The sequence below is a fragment of the Zalophus californianus genome, chromosome 11, assembly GCF_009762305.2.
Source record: "Zalophus californianus isolate mZalCal1 chromosome 11, mZalCal1.pri.v2, whole genome shotgun sequence".
Taxonomy (NCBI): Eukaryota; Metazoa; Chordata; class Mammalia; order Carnivora; family Otariidae; genus Zalophus; species Zalophus californianus.
In genome coordinates, this window is record NC_045605.1 from 76,569,770 (window position 1) to 76,589,605 (window position 19,836).

The following is a 19,836-nucleotide window of genomic DNA, read 5'->3' on the forward strand; positions in this document are numbered from 1 at the left end:
TTACAATAGCTTTGTAATATAGTTTGAAATCAGGAAATGTGATGATTCTAGCCTTGTTCTTGAGACTGCTTTGGCAATTCAGGGTCTTTGTGGTTCCATACAAATTTTAAGATGTTTTTCTATTTCTGTGAAAAATGACATTGGAATTTTGATAGGGATTGCATTGTATCTGTAGATTGCTTTTGGTAGTATGGACATTTTAACAATATTAATTCTGATCTATGAACATGGGATATTTTCCCATCTATTTATTTCCCCATATATTCCCATTTCCCATAAACACTGATTGCTTTCTATCCCTATGGGTTGATTATTTTCTAGAATTCCAGATAAATGGAATATCGTATGTGCTTTATCTTTCCATTAAGATAAAGTTTTTAAAGTTCATTAGTGTTATTGTAAGTTCCTTCAATAATATTCCATTGTTGTAGACATACCTTATATTATTTTAAATCCAGTGTAGTTAATAAACAGTATTAGTTTCTATAGTGTACAATATAGTGATTCAACAATTCTATAGAATACTCAGTGCTCATCATATAAGTAACTATACATTTTATTTTTAGTTTTTTTTTAAGATTTTTTCATTTACTTGGGTGGGGGGGGAGCAGAGGAAGAGGAGAAGAGAGAATCCCAAGCAGACTCCAAGCTGAGCACGGAGCCCAGTGCAGGGCTGGATCCCACAGCCCCAGAATCACGACCCAAGCCGAAAGCAAGAGCCAGTGCTGAACCAACTGAGCCACCCAGGCACCCTGATACACATTTTAAAAATCAGTTTTCCTATCCATGGACTTAATGGGCTGTTTGCTCTTTCAGGCTGTTATGAACAAAGCTCTATGTATTCATGTACAGTTCTTTGTGTGAACATGTTTATTTCTCTTCAGCGAACACCTGAGTGGAATAACTGAGTCATATTTCACATATATGGAAAACTGTCAGGGATTTTTTTTTTTTTTTTTTGGTAAGTTACAGTGCTTATACCACTTCCATAGCAATGATGTAAGTAAGAGAGTACCAGTTGTTTCTTATCCTAACCAAAGTTGGTACGGTCAGCTTTTTAAGTTCTACTAATTCAAATAGGTGTATAGTGGTATTTTCATTAATTTCCCACATTTTCATGTACATCTTGGCTATTTGTATATCTTTTTAGAAATAGTTGAAGTCTTTTGTCCACTTTATGGAATGTTTATGTTCTTTAATTAGTTCTAAAAGGTTTTCTTGTGTTTTTGTTGTTTCTGTGTGTGTGTGTGTATGTGTGTGACCAAAGTACATATTATCACTTCAATCCTATGAATCCACTTAGAGTTTGGCCCAGCAGATGGTCTATTTTATTGTTTCATGGTATACTTTAAAGACTATGTGTTCTGTTTATGTTGAGGTATTCTTTAAATATCAGTAAGATAATTGGCTGGTAATGTCATTTAAGTCTTCTATCTCTTTACTGATTTTCTCATCCATTTCTAAGAGAGGAATGTTTATATGAGTTATAATTGTGGATTTGTCTATTCTTTGAATTCTTTGGTTAACATATTTTGATGCATATGTTTATCATTATAAAATATTTAGCACCAATAATATAACTTGTTCTGATAACCAACTTATGTTATTAATATAGCCATTTTAGTTTTCTTAAGATTTTTGTTTTCATTGTATATATTTAATTTTTAAACCTATTAATATTTATATGCAAAGTGTGTTTCTAATAGTTCATAGCTCTTTTTGCATTTTTAAAAATCCAGTTTAATAGTCTCTGCCTGTTGGGGGAAAATTCTCCATGGGTCTTTCATGTTTCTGTTTTCTAAGCAAAGGTTTTAATATTTTTTGTTCTAGACTGTCTTTTCAAGGATGTTTGTATAGTAAGCAAACTTGGAAGGTACAGTCTCCTCTAGAGCAGATTTGTTTACTGTCTAGCATCATGGAGATAATGTCTCCTCCAGAGCAAAAGCTGGGTAGGTTTGCTAGTAACCTCTTATGGAAGATTGAGACTTCCTTAGCTCTGATACAAACCCACTGTGTGCACAGCATCCACCTGGGCATATCTGCCCCCCCATGGGGCTTGGGAGTCAAGGGAAACCAACAGTAAGCATGCACTTGAAGTAACAAAGTCCTTTGTTTTCTGCCAGCCTCTATGAAACTATGGTAGTCTAACCTGCTATCTTGTAAAAGTAAAATCTAAAATCCTTTACAGTTCTTGCTATTTCCTTTTAGTTGGAGTGTTTAGACCATTTGCATTTAGTGTAGCTATTGATCAGTTTGGGATTGATCATCTTGCCATTTATTTTATTTTCACATCCTTTCTTTTTTCTTCTTCTTTGGATGGATTTTTAGCATTACATTTTTATCTCCACAAATAGCTATATCTCTTTGTGTGTGTTAGTTTCTCTAGTATTTACAATATGTATCCTTAACATCTGAGTCTCCCTTCAAACAATATACTTCTTTGTGTAAAATATAAGCTTTCAATGAATTGTACTTCCATTAACCCTCTCCCACCCCTTGTTATTGTTGTCATACATTTTATCCTGCCTGTTATTAATACCAAAATACATTAATTTTGCTTAAAACAGTCAATTATTTTTTAAGCTAAAAATTAGAATTCTCTTATATTTACACATATATGTATCATTTCCAGAGCTCTTCATTGTTTCATGAAGATCCAAAAATTTATCTGATATATTTTTCTTCCACCTAAAGAACTTTCTCATGCAAGTCTGCTAAAGAAAATATTCTGCATTTTTGCTTTCAGTTTTGAAGGATATTTTTGCTCCATATAAAACTTTTTTTTTCTTTAAAGATGTCATTCTGGTTTACTTGGTTTCTAATGCTGATGTACCCCAGTCCCCCATGATGTTTCCTTTCTCTTTTTGATGTTTTTCAGCAGTTTGAGTATCAGGTACTTTTGTAAGGTTTGGTCTTTATCTTGCTTGTTGTTCATTAAAATTTCTGGATTTGTGGGATTCATTTTCATCAAATTTGGAAACATTTTGGGAATTTTTTTTACTCCCATCCTCCTGCATTCAGACATTCCTAATATTTCATACATTAGACCACTTGATATTATCTCACAATTCAGCAAGGAGCTAATCATTTTCCTAGTTTTTTTCCTCTTTGCCTCAGTTTGAACTATTTCTATTGCTGTATCTTAAATTTCAGTTACTTTTTTTTACATCAAATATACGTTAATATCACTTGTTGAAATTCAAACTTTCAGATATTTTTCAGTTCTAAAAGTTCCATTTAGTCCTTTTTAATCTTTAATTTCTGTCCTTGTTGCATTCACATTTTTCTTTAAATTGCTGAGCATAACCAACATATTGATAATAGATGTTTAATTCTTCTAAGTCTGTCATCTCTTCAGTTTGTATCTCTTTCTATTGACCTGATTTCCTTTTGATTACATGTTACAATTTTCTATTTCTTGGCATGCCTAAGAATTTTGATTTGGTATTAGACATTGGATATTGATAATAGACAAAGAGTAAACAGATCTGTCCAGATCTGGAATACTCCTCCAGGCAATAAATGGGGTTCATTTTGTTTCTCCTCTCTTTATTTTGGAAACTGCAAAATCAGTCACTGAACATAATATCTTTGTTAATTCAATAGTCAATAATTTATTTATAAAATAATTGTGATAATTGCATTTACATGTTAGAAATTACTTATGTAGTTAAGACAGCATTTTACAAAGACAGATGTGATCATCATTTTATATGTAAAAGTAAAATGTAATTCAATATTCAAATTTTACCTTAAATGAAAATTTTGATTACATGATAGCTTATTTGTAATATCAATATATAACATAGCCTTTAGTTATAACTCTTTCCAAGGACTCTGTAAAGATTTTAAACATTTTATTTCAACACATATCATTATAAATATATAGCAAAGAAAATCTCTTTTCCCATATTAATTTTTTGTTTTTTTTCAGATTTTATTTAAATTTAAGTTAGTTAACATACAGTGTATTATTAGTTTCATGGGTAGAATTTAGTGATTCATCACTTGCATATAACACCCAGTGCTAATTACAAGTGCCCTCCATAATGCCCATCATCCATTTAACCCATCCCCCCACCTTCCTCCCCTCCAGCAAGCCTTAGTTTGTTTCCTATAGTTAAAAGTCTCTTACGGTTTCCCTCCCTCTCTGTTTTTATCTTTTTTATTTTTCCTTCCCTTCTCTATAATCTTCATCAATGTTGTTTCTGAAATTCCATATATGAGTGAAATTATATGGTATTTGTCTCTGATTATCTTATTTCGCTCAGCATAATACACTCTAGCTCCATTCATGTCATTGCAAATGGCAAGATTTCATTCTTTTTGATGGCTGAGTAATATTCCACTATATATATATATATATATATATATATATATATATATGTATATGTATATATATATGGTCATATTCCATTATATATATAAATCTCACAGATTTTATATATATATAATTGTATGTTTATATACTATACATGTATATATACATATATACATATAATGTATATAATGTATACATATAATGTGTGATGTGTATATATATATAAAATCTGTGAGATTTATATATATAATGGAATATGACCATATATATATAGTGGAATATTACTCAGCCATCAAAAAGAATGAAATCTTGCCATTACATATATTACATGTATATAATATATACACACATATATTATAATATATATAATATATACATATGTATATATAGACATATTTATATATATTATATATATATATATATATATACACACACACACACATACACACACACACACCACATCTTTATCTATTCATCAGTCGATAGACATCTGGGCTCCAAATCACTATGATTATATCCTTTGGATAAATGCCTACTAGTGCAATTGCTGGGTCATAGGGTAGTTCTATTTTTAACTTTTTGAGGAGTCTCCATACTGTTTTCCACAGTGGCTCTACCAGTTTGCCTTCCCACCAACAGTGTAAGAGGTTTCCCCTTTCTCCACATCCTTGCCAACATCTGTTGTTTCCTGAGTTGTGAACTTTAGCCATTTTGACTGGTGTGAGGTGGTATCTCATTGTGGTTTTGATTTATATTTCCCTCATGCCAAGTGATGTTGTGCATCTTTTCATGTGTCTGCTAGCCATTCGTATCTCTTCTTCGGAGAAATGTCTGTTCATGTCTTCTGCCCATTTCTTGACTGGATTTTTTATTTTTTTAGAGTATTGAGTTTGATAAGTTCTTTATAAATTTTGGATACTAGCCCTTTATCCAATATGTCATTTGCAAATATCTTCTTCCATTCCATAGGTTGCCTTTTAGTTTTATTGATTTTTTCCTTTGCTTTGCGGAAACTTTTTATCTTGAGGAAGTCCCAATAGTTTATTTTTGCTTTTGTTTCCCTTGCCTCCTAGAGACGAGTCTAGTAAGAAGTTGCTGTGGCTGAGTTCAAAGAGGTTGCTGCCTGTGTTCTCCTCTAGGATTTTGATGGATTCCTGTCTTACATTTAGGCTTTCATCCATTTGGAGTTTATTTTTGTATGTGGTGTAAGAAAGTGGTCCAGTTTCATTCTTCTGCATGGGACTGTCCAATTTTACCAACAACATTTATTGAAGAGACTATCTTTTCTCCATTGGATATTCTTTCCTGCTTTGTCGAAGATTAGTTGACCAGATAGTTGAGGGTCCATTTCTGAATTCTCTATTCTGTTCCATTGATCATGTGTGTTTTTGTGCCAGTACCATATTGTCTTGATAATTACAGCTTTGTAATACAGCTTAAAGTTCAGAATTGTGATGCCTCCAGCTTTAGTTTTCTTTTTCAACTTTACTTTGGCTATTTGGGGTCTTTTCTGGTTTCATACAAATTTTAGAATTTTTTGTTCCAGCTCTGTAAAAAATGCTGGTGGTATTTTCATGGGGATTGCATTGAATGTGTAGATTGCTTTGGGAGGTGTAAACATTTTAACAGTATTTGTTCTTCCAATCCATGATCAAGGAATGTTTTTCCATTTCTTTGCGTCTTCTTCAATTTCTTTCATAAGTGTTCTATAGTTTTCAGAGTACAGATCTTTTACCTCTTTGGTTAGGTTTATTCTTAGGTATCTTATGGGTTTTGGTGCCATTGTAAATGGGATCAATTCCTTGATTTCCCTTTCTGCTGCTTCATTATTGGTGTATAAAAATGCAACAGACTTCTGTGCATTGATTTTATATCCTGTGACTTTGCTGAATTCCTGTATAAGTTGTAACAATTTTTTGGCAGAGTCTTTTAGGTTTTCTACAGAGTATCATGTTGTCTGCAAAGAGTGAAAGTTTGACCTTTTCCTTGCTGGTTTGGATGCCTTCTATTTCTTTTTGTTGTCTGACTCCTGAGGCTAGGACTTCCAGTACTATGATGAATGACAGTGGTGAGAGTGGACATCCCTGTCATGTTCCTGACCTTATCGGAAAAGCTCTCAGTTTTTCCCCATTGATGATGATATAAGCTGTGGGTCTTTCATGTATTGCCTTTATGATGTGGAGGTATGTTCCTTTTATCCCTACTTTCTTAAGGGTTTTTATCAAGAAAATATGCTGTATTTTGTCAAATGCTTTTTCTGTATCTGTTGAAAGGATCATATGGTTATCATCCTTTCTTGAATCAATGTGGTATATCACATTGATTGATTTATGGATACTGAACCACTCCTGCAGCCCAGGAATAAATCCCACATGGTCATGGTGAACAATCCTTTTAATGTACTGTTGGATTTGAATAGCTAGTGTCTTGTTGAGAATTTTTGCATCCATGTTCACCAGGGATATTGATCTGTAATTCTCCTTTTATAAAGTGGGGTCTTTGTTTGGTTTTGGGATCAAGGTAATGCTGGCTTCACAGAATGAGTTTGGAAGTTTTCCTTCCAGTTCTATTTTTTGGAACAGTTTCAGAAGAATAGGTATTATTTCTTCTTTAAATGTTTGATAGAGGGGCACCTGGGTGGCTCAGTTGTTTTAAGCGTCTGCCTTCGGTTCAGGTCATGATTCCAGGTCCTGGGATCGAGCCCCGCATCAGGCTCTCTGCTTGGCAGGAAGCCTGCTTCTCCCTCTCCTGCTCCCCCTGCTTGTGTTCCCTCTCTCGCTGTGTCTCTGTCTGTCAAATAAATAAATAAAATCTTAAAAAAAAAAATAAAAAATAAATGTTTGATAGAATTCCCCCCTGGGAAGCCATCGGGCCCTGGACTCTTGTTTGTTGGGAAATTCAATTTTTGATTCAATTTCTTTGCTGGTTATGGGTCTCTTCAGGTTTTCTATTCCTGTTTCAGTTTTGGTAGTTTATGTTTCTAGGAACTCATCCATTTCTTCCAGATTGCCTAATTCGTTGGCATATAATTGCTCATAATATTCTCTTATAATTGTGTTTCTGTGTTGTTGATTGTGATCTCTCTTCTTTCATTCATGATTTTATTTATTTGGGTCCTTTCTCTTTTTGGTAAGTCTGGTTAGGGTATCAATTTTGTTAATTCTTTCGAAGAAACAGCTCCTACTTCGTTGATCTGTTCTACTGTTTTTTTTTTTTTTAATTTCTGTACCATTTATTTCTGCTCTAATCTTTATTATTTCCCTTCTCCTGCTGGATTTAGGCTTTATTTGCTGTTCTTTTTCCCAGTTCCTTTAGGTGTAAAGGTAGGTTCTATATTTGAGACTTTTCTTGCTTCTTGAAGAAGACCTGTATGGCTGTGTACGGCTTTGTTAGGACCATCTTTCCTCATCTCAGAGGTTTTGGACTGTCATATTTTCATTTTCATTTGCCTCCATGTATTTTTTTTAATTCTTCTTTAATATCCTGGTTAACCCATTCTTGAGTAGGATGGTCTTTAACCTCCATGTATTTGTGGTCTTTCCAAATTTTTTCTTGTGATTGACTTCACGTTTCATAGCATTATGGTGTGAAAACATGCATGGTATGACCTCAGTCTTTTTGTACAGGTTTAGGCCTGACTCGTGACCCAGTATGTGATCTATTCTTGAGACTGTACCATGTATAATGGAAAAGAATGTGTATTGTGCTGCTTTAGGATGGAATGCTCTGAATATATCTGTGAAGTCCATCTGGTCCAGTGTGTCATTCAAAGCCCTGGTTTCCTCATTGATCTTCTGCTTAGATGATCTATCCTTTGCTGTGAATGGGGTGTTAAAATCCCCTACTATTATTATATTATTATCAATGAATTTCTTTAAGTTTATTATTAAGTGACTTATGTATTTGGCTGTTCCCAAATTAGGGGCATTTCCCCTATTATTAAAGCATAATTCTAAATTTTTAGATAAGTCATAAATTTAATTGCAAAAGTTAAAGAGGAGTATATCATTCTTAAAGGTCTGTACATGTTATTGTTTGTTGAACAATCTCAACAAACAAACCTCAAATTTGCCACAGAAAAGAGAGTGGTACTGAGTTACGGTATTTAATAAAATTCTAGACCCTGTGGCTTGGATGTTAGATGGTTGCACTGCATTTATTTTGTTGAAATGGCAGAGTATGTCTTTTATTTTTCAAATGAAGTCAAATTACGAAATGCCACTTGATGTTATAAATCCGCATATTTTTGTCTGGCATGATTTCTTCCATACAGACTCCAGCTTTATGTCCACTAGAAGAAATAAAAGTACATAAAGAAAAATAAATTCAATTAAAATGTATATAAGGAAAAATTTATACAAAGTTATAAATTATCTGGGAAAGATCTCAAAGGGAGTAGACTTTCTTACACAAAAAGAATTTCATAAATAGCTAGAAATGCTATTCTAAATTATTGCAACATCACATTCAGATAGTAGCCAGATATGAAAAGCACTATTATGGAAGAATTCATATCTGGGAATGAATATGATATGAAGTATTTTTTCTCTTCTCTGAGTCAGATAACAAAAAATACAAGCAGGAAGAATTTGTAGAAACCAAAAATAACAGGTTTGAGAAAGGGTTAAAGTCATTTCTAACCATTTTGGATGTGATAGAGATGCTAAAAATAGGGGTTTTCTTTTCCCGTCTTATGGTCTGTGGTTGGCCGAGAAACCATCTTGAATTGAAGGGAGCAACAGGGACAAATAAGTAAATATAGAAAGGGTATGTATATCAGTATTGCCAGGAATTTAACCATAAAATAATATTCCATGATTATTTAAATATCCATGATTATGATTATTAATAAGATAATTAGGAGACAGTTTTATTATAGAGACTTTAAACAGACAAAAATCAAAATAAAAATACTTTTTCAAACTTTTTATAACTAGGTGCTCTAGCCTAATCATGCATCCTCTGTTCTATTGGGCACAACCCATATATTAAAAATACGTCTATGTACGAACTCATGTTTTTATTTTCATCCCAAACCATTTAAGTTGTACAAATACTGTTATGTTTTTTCCTGAAGCCAAAAATCAATTTAAGAAGAAAGAAAAAGAGAAGAGGGTATTGGGAGGGATGCTGCTTATGACCCAACAATTTGCAAAAGATATAAGAGGAAAAAAGTGAAAGGATAAGTACAGTTTAAAGATGTCTTATTCTATGTGGTCTGGTTTAAGTGCTAGCCTAATAGTCATTACAACTTTGTAACAAGATTAGTTAGACAAATTGAGAATAAATACTTATGTTCACTTATAATAATTTGATACTATGACATTTTGATCAAATGATACAAAATGACAGCCCACAATGATTTGGAAATTAAACCAAACAAAACCAAACCAAATCAAACAAAATTGGTCCTGACCACATTTGAGAAACACTGAGAGTTCAAGCTTAAATACGATACACTATATATCTTGGTCAATAGATAGAAAAAACACTAGGATAAGGTTTTCATAGTACCCCCTTGCTATTATTACTCTTTGGTGAGTCCTGAGAAGCCCTTTAGCATAGTGTGTATTTTGGGGCTTTGAGCCCCCTGATGTTCTTTCTTGGGTGGAGGGTGTATTTTCTCTTTTACAGGGTATTATGACTTTCATGACTGCCTAATACTGCTAGAGGAGAAATATCTCGATGTTTTGAAGACAATTCTAAGAATCCCTGTAGTAAGGAGAATAAGTACTAAGTACCAGATTGAACTCAGGCTTCTCATATATCATGCATTTTGTTTTTTATATTCTTATTTATTTGGAGACATTTTGTCTCTAAAAGCTCAAGTGTGTTATTTGGATAATTGATATAGAACAAGTCTGTAGGCATTTCTATAAAAAAAAAAACAACATCTGGTAGATCAAGAAAAAAAAGGGGGGAGTGTTTTTAAAGGAAAAATCCTAAATGGTTTGGTGTTGAGGGGCAAGTCATGAAGGGAGAAGATTGATGGCACAAGATATCTGAATTTGCAATGAGATAGAAAAATTAGCCAAACTGATGTGTGGAAATGAATCCAAAGTTAAAGGACTCAGAAGTGGTGGTAATTGCCATACCTTACAGAAGGGTGATCTCAGGAATCACTGCTTCTTTCTCCCCAGTATCCCATATAATTACACTTTACTTAAGGGATCACTGTACAGATGTAAAATATGTTGCGCAAACATATTTTAATGCATATCTGAGAGGCCATGATTATGTGGGTGGTATTTCAAACACTAGCATATCTGCAAGGGGAGAACTCTGTAGATATTTAAGACAGTGCAGTAACTCAATAGGCTCGAGGATCCTGAGTATCTGGGTGGCAATGCATAAGCTCCCTTGACTATGCAGACAAATAGAAAAAAAAAAAAGCTGAAGGGCTGAACTGTTACTCATAATCTGTATTTACTCCAAAACTGAAGGAGGATGGTGAACTATAGAAAGAGGACCATCACAGCCTGAGAAAAGAAAGTACTTTCATCCACACTAATGGAACCTCAATTCTCTTCAGAGCAGCAAAGAAGCCAGTTCAGCTTTTCACCACTCTAAACATACTTGCAGCTTGGGATGGCTAGTGACTCAGTTTTGAGCAAAGAAATATAAGTGAGGGTTTCCAATCTGACATGTAAAAGAACTTGGAAATCATCAGTCCCATCCTCACAAGAGAAAAGTTGAACAAACTAAAAATCAACAGCTCTTCTTAGATCCACCAAAGAGTTGAGGTCATGGGACAAATGAGACACAAACAATGCTACTGGAGCCAATACTGTTCCAACAGGAACACTCAAACTTTAATGGATGAATTGCCGAACCTCACTATGGATTAGCTTCAAAGTTACAAACTTAGGGTGGGGGAGCAGTCTTAGCGAGACCCTCATATTTCCTTGAGTTTTACCTCTAGGAGCCCCACCAGGTCTTCTTGTGATAATCATGGGGAAAATCTCCTTTAGCTTCCAGCAGTGGGAGGGGAAAAGCAACTATTTTGAAATTCTCCTGAGCTCTCTCTCCTCTTTAATAGGGCATGCCCTCAAAGGAAACTGTTTTATGACAACCTAACCAATCTGGGTTTTATTAAACCCTTACTGACCTAGGGAAGGGAAATGGCAAAATCCAGACTCTTCTACATAGCAGAGGGAAATACCCAACTCCAGTCCCCTGTAGCTTTCCTGTTTCACTTAAGGGTAAGGGTAGCTAAGTAGTTGTTGGGAAAATCATGTCCTAGGGACACAGGCTCACTGAAAGACCGAGATCTATTCATAGGCCTATAATATGCTTCTGTCCCCACCGAACAACTTTCCACCACATTAATAAGGCTCCTACATAACATCAGGGAAGTTAGCTTAACGAACTACAAGCCTCAGATCTTATTTAAGAAAGAGGCTCGAGGGGAACTCAAATACTAGAGGAGACACAAAAATAAAGAGTAAATTTTCACCTCTTCCACCACAGCTATAGCATACAGAAAACACAGCCTAAATCCTAGCCAGATCAACACAAAACCTCACACTAAAGGCTTATCTGTCTCAGTTTCTAACTTACCCAATATATCACGTCTGACTCTTAATGTCAAAAAAAATGTAAGACATGCTAAAAAGTACAAACAAAAACAAAAAAGAGTCTGAAGAGACAAAGCAAGCATCAGATCCAGACTCAGTTGTGGTAGAGATTTGGGAATGATCAGACTGGGAATTTAAAGTAATTGTCATCAATATGCTAAGGGCTCTAATGGAAAAGTGGGCAAAATGCAAGAATGGATTGATAATGTAAGGAGAAAAGGAAACTCTAAGAATCAAAAACAAATGCTAGAAATCTAAAACATTGTAGCATAAATTAAGCATGCCATTGATGGTCTCATAAGTAGACTGACACAGTAGAGAAAAAAAAAATCAAAGCTTGACAACCGTCCAAACTAAAAGACAAAAAGAAAAAAGGATGAGGAAAAAAATGGAATAGAATAACTAAGAACTGTGGGACAATTAAAAAGTGTTAGAAATTTTATCAATAATTAAATTTCAAAATAGAAAGCACCAGGCCCAGATCAGTTCACTGGTGAATTCTACCAAACATTTAAGAAGGAAATTATACCAATTCTCTACAATCTCTTGCAGAAAGTAGAAGCGGAGGGAAAACTTCCTAACTTATTCTGTAAGGCCAGCATTTAATACCCAAACCAAAGACATTACAAGAAAGAAAATGACAGACTACTATCTCTCAAGCATAGATACAAAGATCCTCAACAAAATATTAACAAATTGAATCCAACAATACATGTAAAGAAGCATACACCTGATCAAGTGGGATTTAATCCAGATATGCAAGGCTGGCTTAACATCTGAAAATCAATTAATGTAATCCATCACAACAGGGTAAAGAAGAAAAATCATATGATCATATCAATAGATGTAGAAAAAGCATTTAACAAAATCCAACAGCCATTTATGATACAAAAAAAAAAAGCTCTTAGCACAGTAGGAGTACAGGGGAAGTGTCTCAACTTGATAAAAACACATCTACAGGGCATCTACATAATATTTAATGGTGAGTAACTAGATGCTTTCCAGCTAAGATCAGGAACAAGTCAAGGATGTCCTCTTTCACCATTTCTATTCAACATCACACCGGAAGTCCTAGCTAATGCAATATAAAAGAGGAGGAAATAAAAAGTATACAGATTGGAAAGGAATAAATAAAACTGTCATTCACAGATGACTCTGTTTATATAGAAAATCCCAATGAGTCAACAATAAGAAGAACAAAAAATTCCTGGAACTATTAGGCAAGTTTGCAGGATATAAGTTTAATACAGAAGAGTCATTTGACTTCCTATGTACTAGTAATGAACAACTGGAATTTGAAGTTAAAAACAGAATACCATTTACATTAATACCAAAAAAAGGAAATACTTAGGTATAAGTCTAACAAAATATGTACAGAGTCTGAATGAGGAAAACTGTAAAACTCTGATGAAAAAAGTCAATGATGATCTAAATAAATGGGAGAAGCCCAATGTTCATGTATAAGAAGACTCAATATTGTTAAGAGGTCAGTTCCTTCCAAATTCATCTGTAGATTCAACACAATTTCAATCATTCCAGCAAGTTACTTTGTGGATTTTGACAAATTGAGTCTAAATTTTATATAGAAAAGCAGAAAGATCCAGTGTTGCTAACACAACATTGAAAGGAAAGAACCAAGTTGGAAGACTGACATTACCTGACTTCAAGACTTACAATAAAGTTACAGTAATCAATACAGTGTAGTAATGGAGAAAGAACAGATAAATATTTTATTCAATGGAATAGAATAGACAGCCCAGAAATAGACCTTAACAGTTAGTCAACAGATCTTTGACAAAAGAGCAAAAGCAATACAATAGAGAAAGGATGGTCTTTTCAACAAATGGTGCAAAACAACTGGGACAACAGCCACATGCCAAAAAAAAAAAAGAAAAAAAATCTAGACACCTTGCACTTTTCAAAAATGAACTCAAAATGTATCATAAACCTAAATATAAAATGCAAAATTGTATAACTCTTAGATAACACAAAAGAAAAATCTATGTGACCTTGGGAGTGTTTAGATACAACACCAAAGGCATGATCCATGAAAGAAAGAAATAATAAATTAGACTTCATTAAAATTAAAAACTTCTACTTTGGGAAAGACACTATTAGAAGAATGAAAACAGGCAGAGACCAGGGGAAAATATTTGCAAAAATGCATATCTTATAAAGAATGGGTATCCAAAATATATAATGGCTATTAAAACTCAACAAGAAAGTGACCTCAATTAAAAAGTGGGGAAAATATTGAAACAGACACTGTGCCAAAGAAGTTATACAGATAGCAGATAAACATTTGAAAATATTGTCAATAGTATATGTCAAGAGGGAATTGCAAATTAAAACAATGAGGTATCACTACACACCTGTCAGAATGGCTAAAGTCCAAAACCCTGATAACATCGAAGTTTAGCAAGGCGGTGGAACAGCTGGAACTCTCATTCATTGCTGGTGGGGATGCAAAATTATACAACTACTCTGGAAGACAATTTCCCAGTTTCTTATGAAACTCAACATAGTTTTACCATATTATCCAGTAATTGTACTCCTAAATATTTACCCAAATGTGTTGAAAATTTATGTTCATGCAAAAACCTGCACACGAATGTTCATAGCAGCTTTATTCATGATTACCAAAAATTGGAAGCAACCATGGTGTCTTTCAATACGTGCATAAATAAACTGTGACACATGCACGCAATGGAATATTAGTGATAAAAAATGGGTTATCAAGCCGTGAAAAGATATGGGGGAACCTTAAATGCATATTGCTGAGTGAAAGAAGCCAATCTGAAAGGCTACATACTGTAAGATTCCAACTATATGACATTCTGGAAAAGGCAAAACTATAGAGACAGTAAGAAGTTCAGTAATTGAAAAAAAGGGGGGGGTGTTGCCTGGGTGGCTCTGACGGCTAAGGGTCTGCCTTCAGCTCAGGTCATGATCTCCAGGTCCTGGGATCAAGCCCCAGGGCAGGCTCCCTCCTCAGTGGGGAGAGTCTGCAAGTCCACTTCTCCCTCTGCCCCTCCTCCTGCTTGTGCTCTCTCTCTCTCACTCAAATAAATAAATCTTTAAAAAAAAGAAGTTCAGTGATTGCTAGTGGCTTGAGGCAAGTGAGGGAAGGGATGAATAGGTGGAATACAGGATATTTAGGGCAGTGAAACTATCCTGTATGGTACTGTCATGATGGATAAAGACATTAGGCTTTGTCAAAACTCACAGAATTATTCAACTCAAACAGTAAGTCCAACATAACATATAAATATATATATTATCAGCTTTATTGAAGTACACTTGACATACAATAAATTGTGCATATTTAAAGTGCACATTTTTAGGGGCGCCTGGGTCGGTTACGTGTCTACCTTTGCCTCAAGTCATGATTTCAGGGTCCTGGGATCCAGCCCCGCGTCATGCTCCCTGCTCAGTGGGGAGCCTTCTTCTCCCTCTCCCCTCCCCCTCCCTCAAATAAATAAATAAATAAAATCTTTAAAACAATAAAAATAAAGCGCACATTTTAAAATATTTTGGCACATGTACATCCCTGAGACCATTACCTACAACCGAGATTTTACTTATAAATATATTTTATATATATATTTCATATATAAGTATATGAAGGAGGCTCTTTTCCTGATCAAAGGGGAGTTGACTCAGCTGCTGGCATATGCTTTTTACCCTTTGTTCTATACTGTTTTCTACTGGAATGTAGACACAATGTCTACTATTGTAGCAGCCTTTTTGAGACTGCCATTAAAAAGCAGCCTTTTTGAGACAAAGCCATCAAAAAGAATAAAATCTTGCCATTTGCAATGACGTGGATGGAGCTAGAGTATTATGTATTATGCTAAGTGAAATAAGTCAGTCAGAGAAAGACATATACCATATGATTTCACTCATATGTGGAATTTAAGAAACAAAACATGAATGTATGGGAGGGGCTAGATGGGTGATGAGTATAAAAGAGGGCACTTGTGATGAGCACTGGGTGTTGTATGTAAATGATGAATCACTGAATTCTGTTCCTGAAAGCAATATCGCACTGTATGTTAACTAAAACTTAAATTTAAAAAAAAGATGTGCAAAGAGAGAATAAGCTGTGATTGGTGCAGACTTTTATGATGTTGGAAGTGATCGAGCCTAGGCTGAATAACTATTTGCCAGGAGATTTTATAATTTATTTTCCAAATAATATAATCCAAAAGATTTAAGTAATGATTTTGGGCAGTCAAGATCATATATGGTAAAGCAAAAACTGGAAACCAGAATAATGTGGTTTCTTAATATCTTACTCTTTTCATTAAACCACATCTCCAGGAGACAATTGCAAAGGAGATTTAAATAGGCTCTCTCCTCCTCCCCATTCAACACCCAGCCGCATCTTTTTGTGCAGTGCCACCCGGGTCCCTGAGACACAGTGGCAAAGGTTAAAGTAAATGGATTTGGCTGTAATGGGTTCCTGGTCATCAAGGCTTTTAACTCTGAAAAACTGGATATTGTCACCATCTGTGACCCTTTCATTGATCTCAACTACATGGTCTGCATGTTCCAGTATGATTCCACCCTGACAAATTCAATGGTACAGTCAAGGCTGAGAACTGGAAATGTGTCATCAATGGAAAGCCCATCTCCATCTTGCAGGAGCAAAAGCCCACCGGCATCAAATGGGGTGATGTTCTTGCTGAATATGTTGTGGAGTGCACTGGTGTCTTCACTACTGTAGAGAAGGCTGGGGCTCACTTGAAGGTTTGAATGAAGAAGGTCATTATCCCTATCTCTTTTGCTAATGCTCCCATGTTTGTGATGGGTGTGAAACATGAGAAGTATGACAACTCCCTGAAGATTATTAGCAATGCCTTCTGCATCACCGGCTGCTTGGCCACTTTGGCTAAGGTCATCCATGACAACTTTGGCATTATGACCACAGTCCGTGCCATCACTGCCATCCAGAAGACCGTGGATGAGCTTTCTGGGAAGCTGTAGTGTGATGGCCGAGGGGCTGCCCAGAACATCATTCCTGCTTCTCTTGGTATTGCCAAGGCTATGGGCAAGGCCATTCCTGAGCTGAATGGGAAGCTCACTGGCATGGTCTTCCATATCTCCACCCCCAAGGTGTTAGTTATGGATCTGATCTGCCTGGAGAAAGCTCCCTGGAGAAGGTAGTGAACCAGGCATCAGAGGGCCCCCTCAATGGCACTCTGGGCTACACTGACCAGGTTGTCTCCTGCAACTTTAACAGTGACACTCACTCTTCCATCTTTGATGCTGGGGCTGGCATTGCTCTCAATGACCACTTTGTCAAGCTCATTTCCTGGTATGACAATGAATTGGCTATAGCATGTGGGTGGTGGGCCTTATGGTCCACATGCCCTCCAAAGAGTAAGAGTCCCCAAACCCAGGGAGAGCACAAGAGGAAGAGAGGAGCCCTCAGCTGCTGGGGAGTCCTTGTCCCAACTCATTCACCCACACACTGAGAATCTCCTGGTCTGAAATCTGTCTCAGACTCCCTGAAGAAGAGTAGCTTAGAGAGCCCTACCTTGTATCATCAATAAAGTACACTTTACCCAGGCAAAAAGAGAGAGCGAGAGAGAGAGAGAAAAAGATTTAAATAATAGATGAGAATTTGATTGGAGGAATTTTAAGGTAATTTCCCAGACTACAATTACATATTTTTCAAAGGAAAGAGGAAAAACAAAATTTAGAGTACTACATAAATTAAAAAATGAGGGTATCTTTTGCATTTAAGGACCTGTTAATTTTAGTGAAGTCTCTATATTGTACTTACCAGGAGTCCTGGTTCTGGAAGAGGAGCAGGTCTTGCAAACCGTTTATTAAATTTCCTTTTCTCTTTCCTTAGGTTTTTCATATTCTCAATACGTTTATCTCTGGACTTTTGGAAAATTAAAAGGAAGGAAAACAAATCATACTTTTTATAACATAAAAAGTTAACATGCTGATTATATTTTGGGTTAGTGTCAATAAAAAAAGATAAACACAATCAGTGGATATGGTTTACATAGCTACATAAAAGTAGGAAAAATCTTTTTTCAAATATGTGGTTCATAGATGAAGAAAACACCCTGGAGCATCTCTAGAGTTTTCGAATGAGACTATTTACTTTTGATTCCCATTTCACCAACTACGGAATCTAAGGCTCATGGATATATATGTTTACTTTTATTTTAAAAGTAATGTTCATTAAAAACCCCAAAGGAATTTTCTTTGTAGAAATAAGAAAACAAAATTCATGCACATTCTTTAGTTCCTTTAAATGCTGCATATGTTAAGCAGTGATTTTTATGTCCCTATTGTATGGCATCTATAAGTAGCAGAGACCTAAGGGCTCAAACTAGAATGCTTTGAAGATAATGGAGTATTAGGGTACAGAGTATATGAATAACAGAAACTTTTATCCACTTCCAGTGGGAGTGCAGTTGGTATAATTGCTTTGAAAACTATGTGGTATTACTTTATAACAATGAAAAAATGGCTTTCTCTATGATCCAGCCATTCTATTCTTATTACACAAAAAAACAAGAATATAAAGCATTTAATAGTATTCACATTATTCTAATAGTAGTCGCAAGATCCCAGAGTCCCATGAAAGAAAACACCGAAGTGTCTAGATAATAAAACTTCTATCATATTAGAGACCACCACACATAAAGGAACAAGACAAAGTTACAATTTTGAAATACCTAGAATTATTTATTTAAAAATTACCTGCCTTTCAGTGACGTCTGAAGGATGTTGCCATCTTGGCCCTTCCTATATAATATGTAAAATTAAAACAAAATAAACAAAAAACCATGAGCAAACAAATACTAGTTATTATAATAGGAAGCCTATGCTACTGTTTTTAATTTACGTAATATATGCACATTATCTCAATTGCAGGAGGCAGGATCAGAATGAGAACATTAAGGTAAAAGTCAGGGGGGAAGATGGCAATAGTATGAGAAAAAAGAATCAGGTTTGAACCACATTACAGGGAGCATGTAGAGTACTGAGATTTATCATGGAAAGAACGGGTATACAAGAAATCAGAAAATTATGTTTCTGCTGGTGTTTGGGGAGATTGAGGAACTCCAGCGAGTGGTATGATTTTCTGAGACACAGGGATCTTGGCTGTTTAGTTGTGAGGTTCCCACAGCGTCCCGTAGTTTCTAAATTGTACCTTAAATACCTCCCCCCCATTTTGATCCAGTTGTTTAACCCAAAGACCCAGAAGCAGTCTCCTCCCCCATCCTCCCCAAAGTTGAGAAACTTATTCTGCCCCCCACCTCTGTAAACCCCATCCCACCTCTGGGGCAGATTAATGGGTCAGTCGACAGATAGTTGACTGTGCCTGGCTTCTAGAAGGCGCGGGGCGGGGCTTTTCCTCCTCTTGGGTGGGTCTTGCAGTCCAGGATCTAGTCTGTCTACTTCACCCTGGATTCCCAACCCTCAGCACCCAAACCGCCCGCATTGGCCACGATCGCGAGCGACCGTAATCGCAAATGTCCCCAGTGCAAGGCCCCGGGTAGGGGTCGCCGAGGCGGCGTTAGGGCCTCTGAGAACTCACGGCGCTGACTTGGATGGCTTCGTCCTCCGTACAGCACAGGCACATGCTGCTTATACTGCAGAGCCCCCAGGCGCTCCCCCGCACGCACTGCAGGACCCAGACCAAGTGATGGAGGGACACACCCCCCACCGCACCGGAGCCCCGCCCCGTCCCATCACAATTCTCTTTATCCTCCCCCTTGGGCCCCGCCCTTTCCCTTAGCAGTCTTCCAATCCCGTGCCGGGAGGGTCAAGTTCTTGCGGTCCTGAGCGCAACTGTAGCATTAGGGCTGGCGGGTTGCCCCAGTTCTTCCAGCACTCTGGCTCCAACAAGTACAGAATACATTTCCATCGTTTCCATCGTCTCTGCCCTCTTTCAATGGAGCCCTT

At 36.0% G+C, this 19,836-nt stretch overlaps 1 protein-coding gene across 1 annotated transcript; it reads right to left on the reverse strand.

The window, feature by feature from the left end:
• Positions 1 to 8,404: 8,404 nt before the first annotated feature.
• On the reverse strand, positions 8,405 to 19,620 carry CCDC179 (coiled-coil domain containing 179). The gene is made up of 4 exons (XM_027578909.2): positions 19,469 to 19,620; positions 18,628 to 18,672; positions 17,690 to 17,794; positions 8,405 to 8,612 (listed from the first exon to the last, which is right to left on the reverse strand). Exons 1-4 carry the CDS (start codon positions 19,511 to 19,513, stop codon positions 8,604 to 8,606), a joined length of 204 nt encoding a protein of 67 aa, XP_027434710.1. The 5' UTR covers positions 19,514 to 19,620; the 3' UTR covers positions 8,405 to 8,603.
• Between the last annotated feature and the right edge of the window lie 216 nt (positions 19,621 to 19,836).

Excerpts from the sequence above, each read along its gene's own strand:
- CCDC179 (XM_027578909.2), bottom strand. The coding sequence starts at position 19,513 with ATGTGCCTGTGCTGTACGGAGGACGAAGCCATCCAAGTCAGCGCC. Across the intron at positions 18,673-19,468 it reads AAGCCATCCAAGTCAGCGCC|GAAGGGCCAAGATGGCAACA; the intron begins GTGAGTTCTCAG and ends CATATTATATAG. Across the intron at positions 17,795-18,627 it reads CAGACGTCACTGAAAGGCAG|TCCAGAGATAAACGTATTGA; the intron begins GTAATTTTTAAA and ends ATTTTCCAAAAG.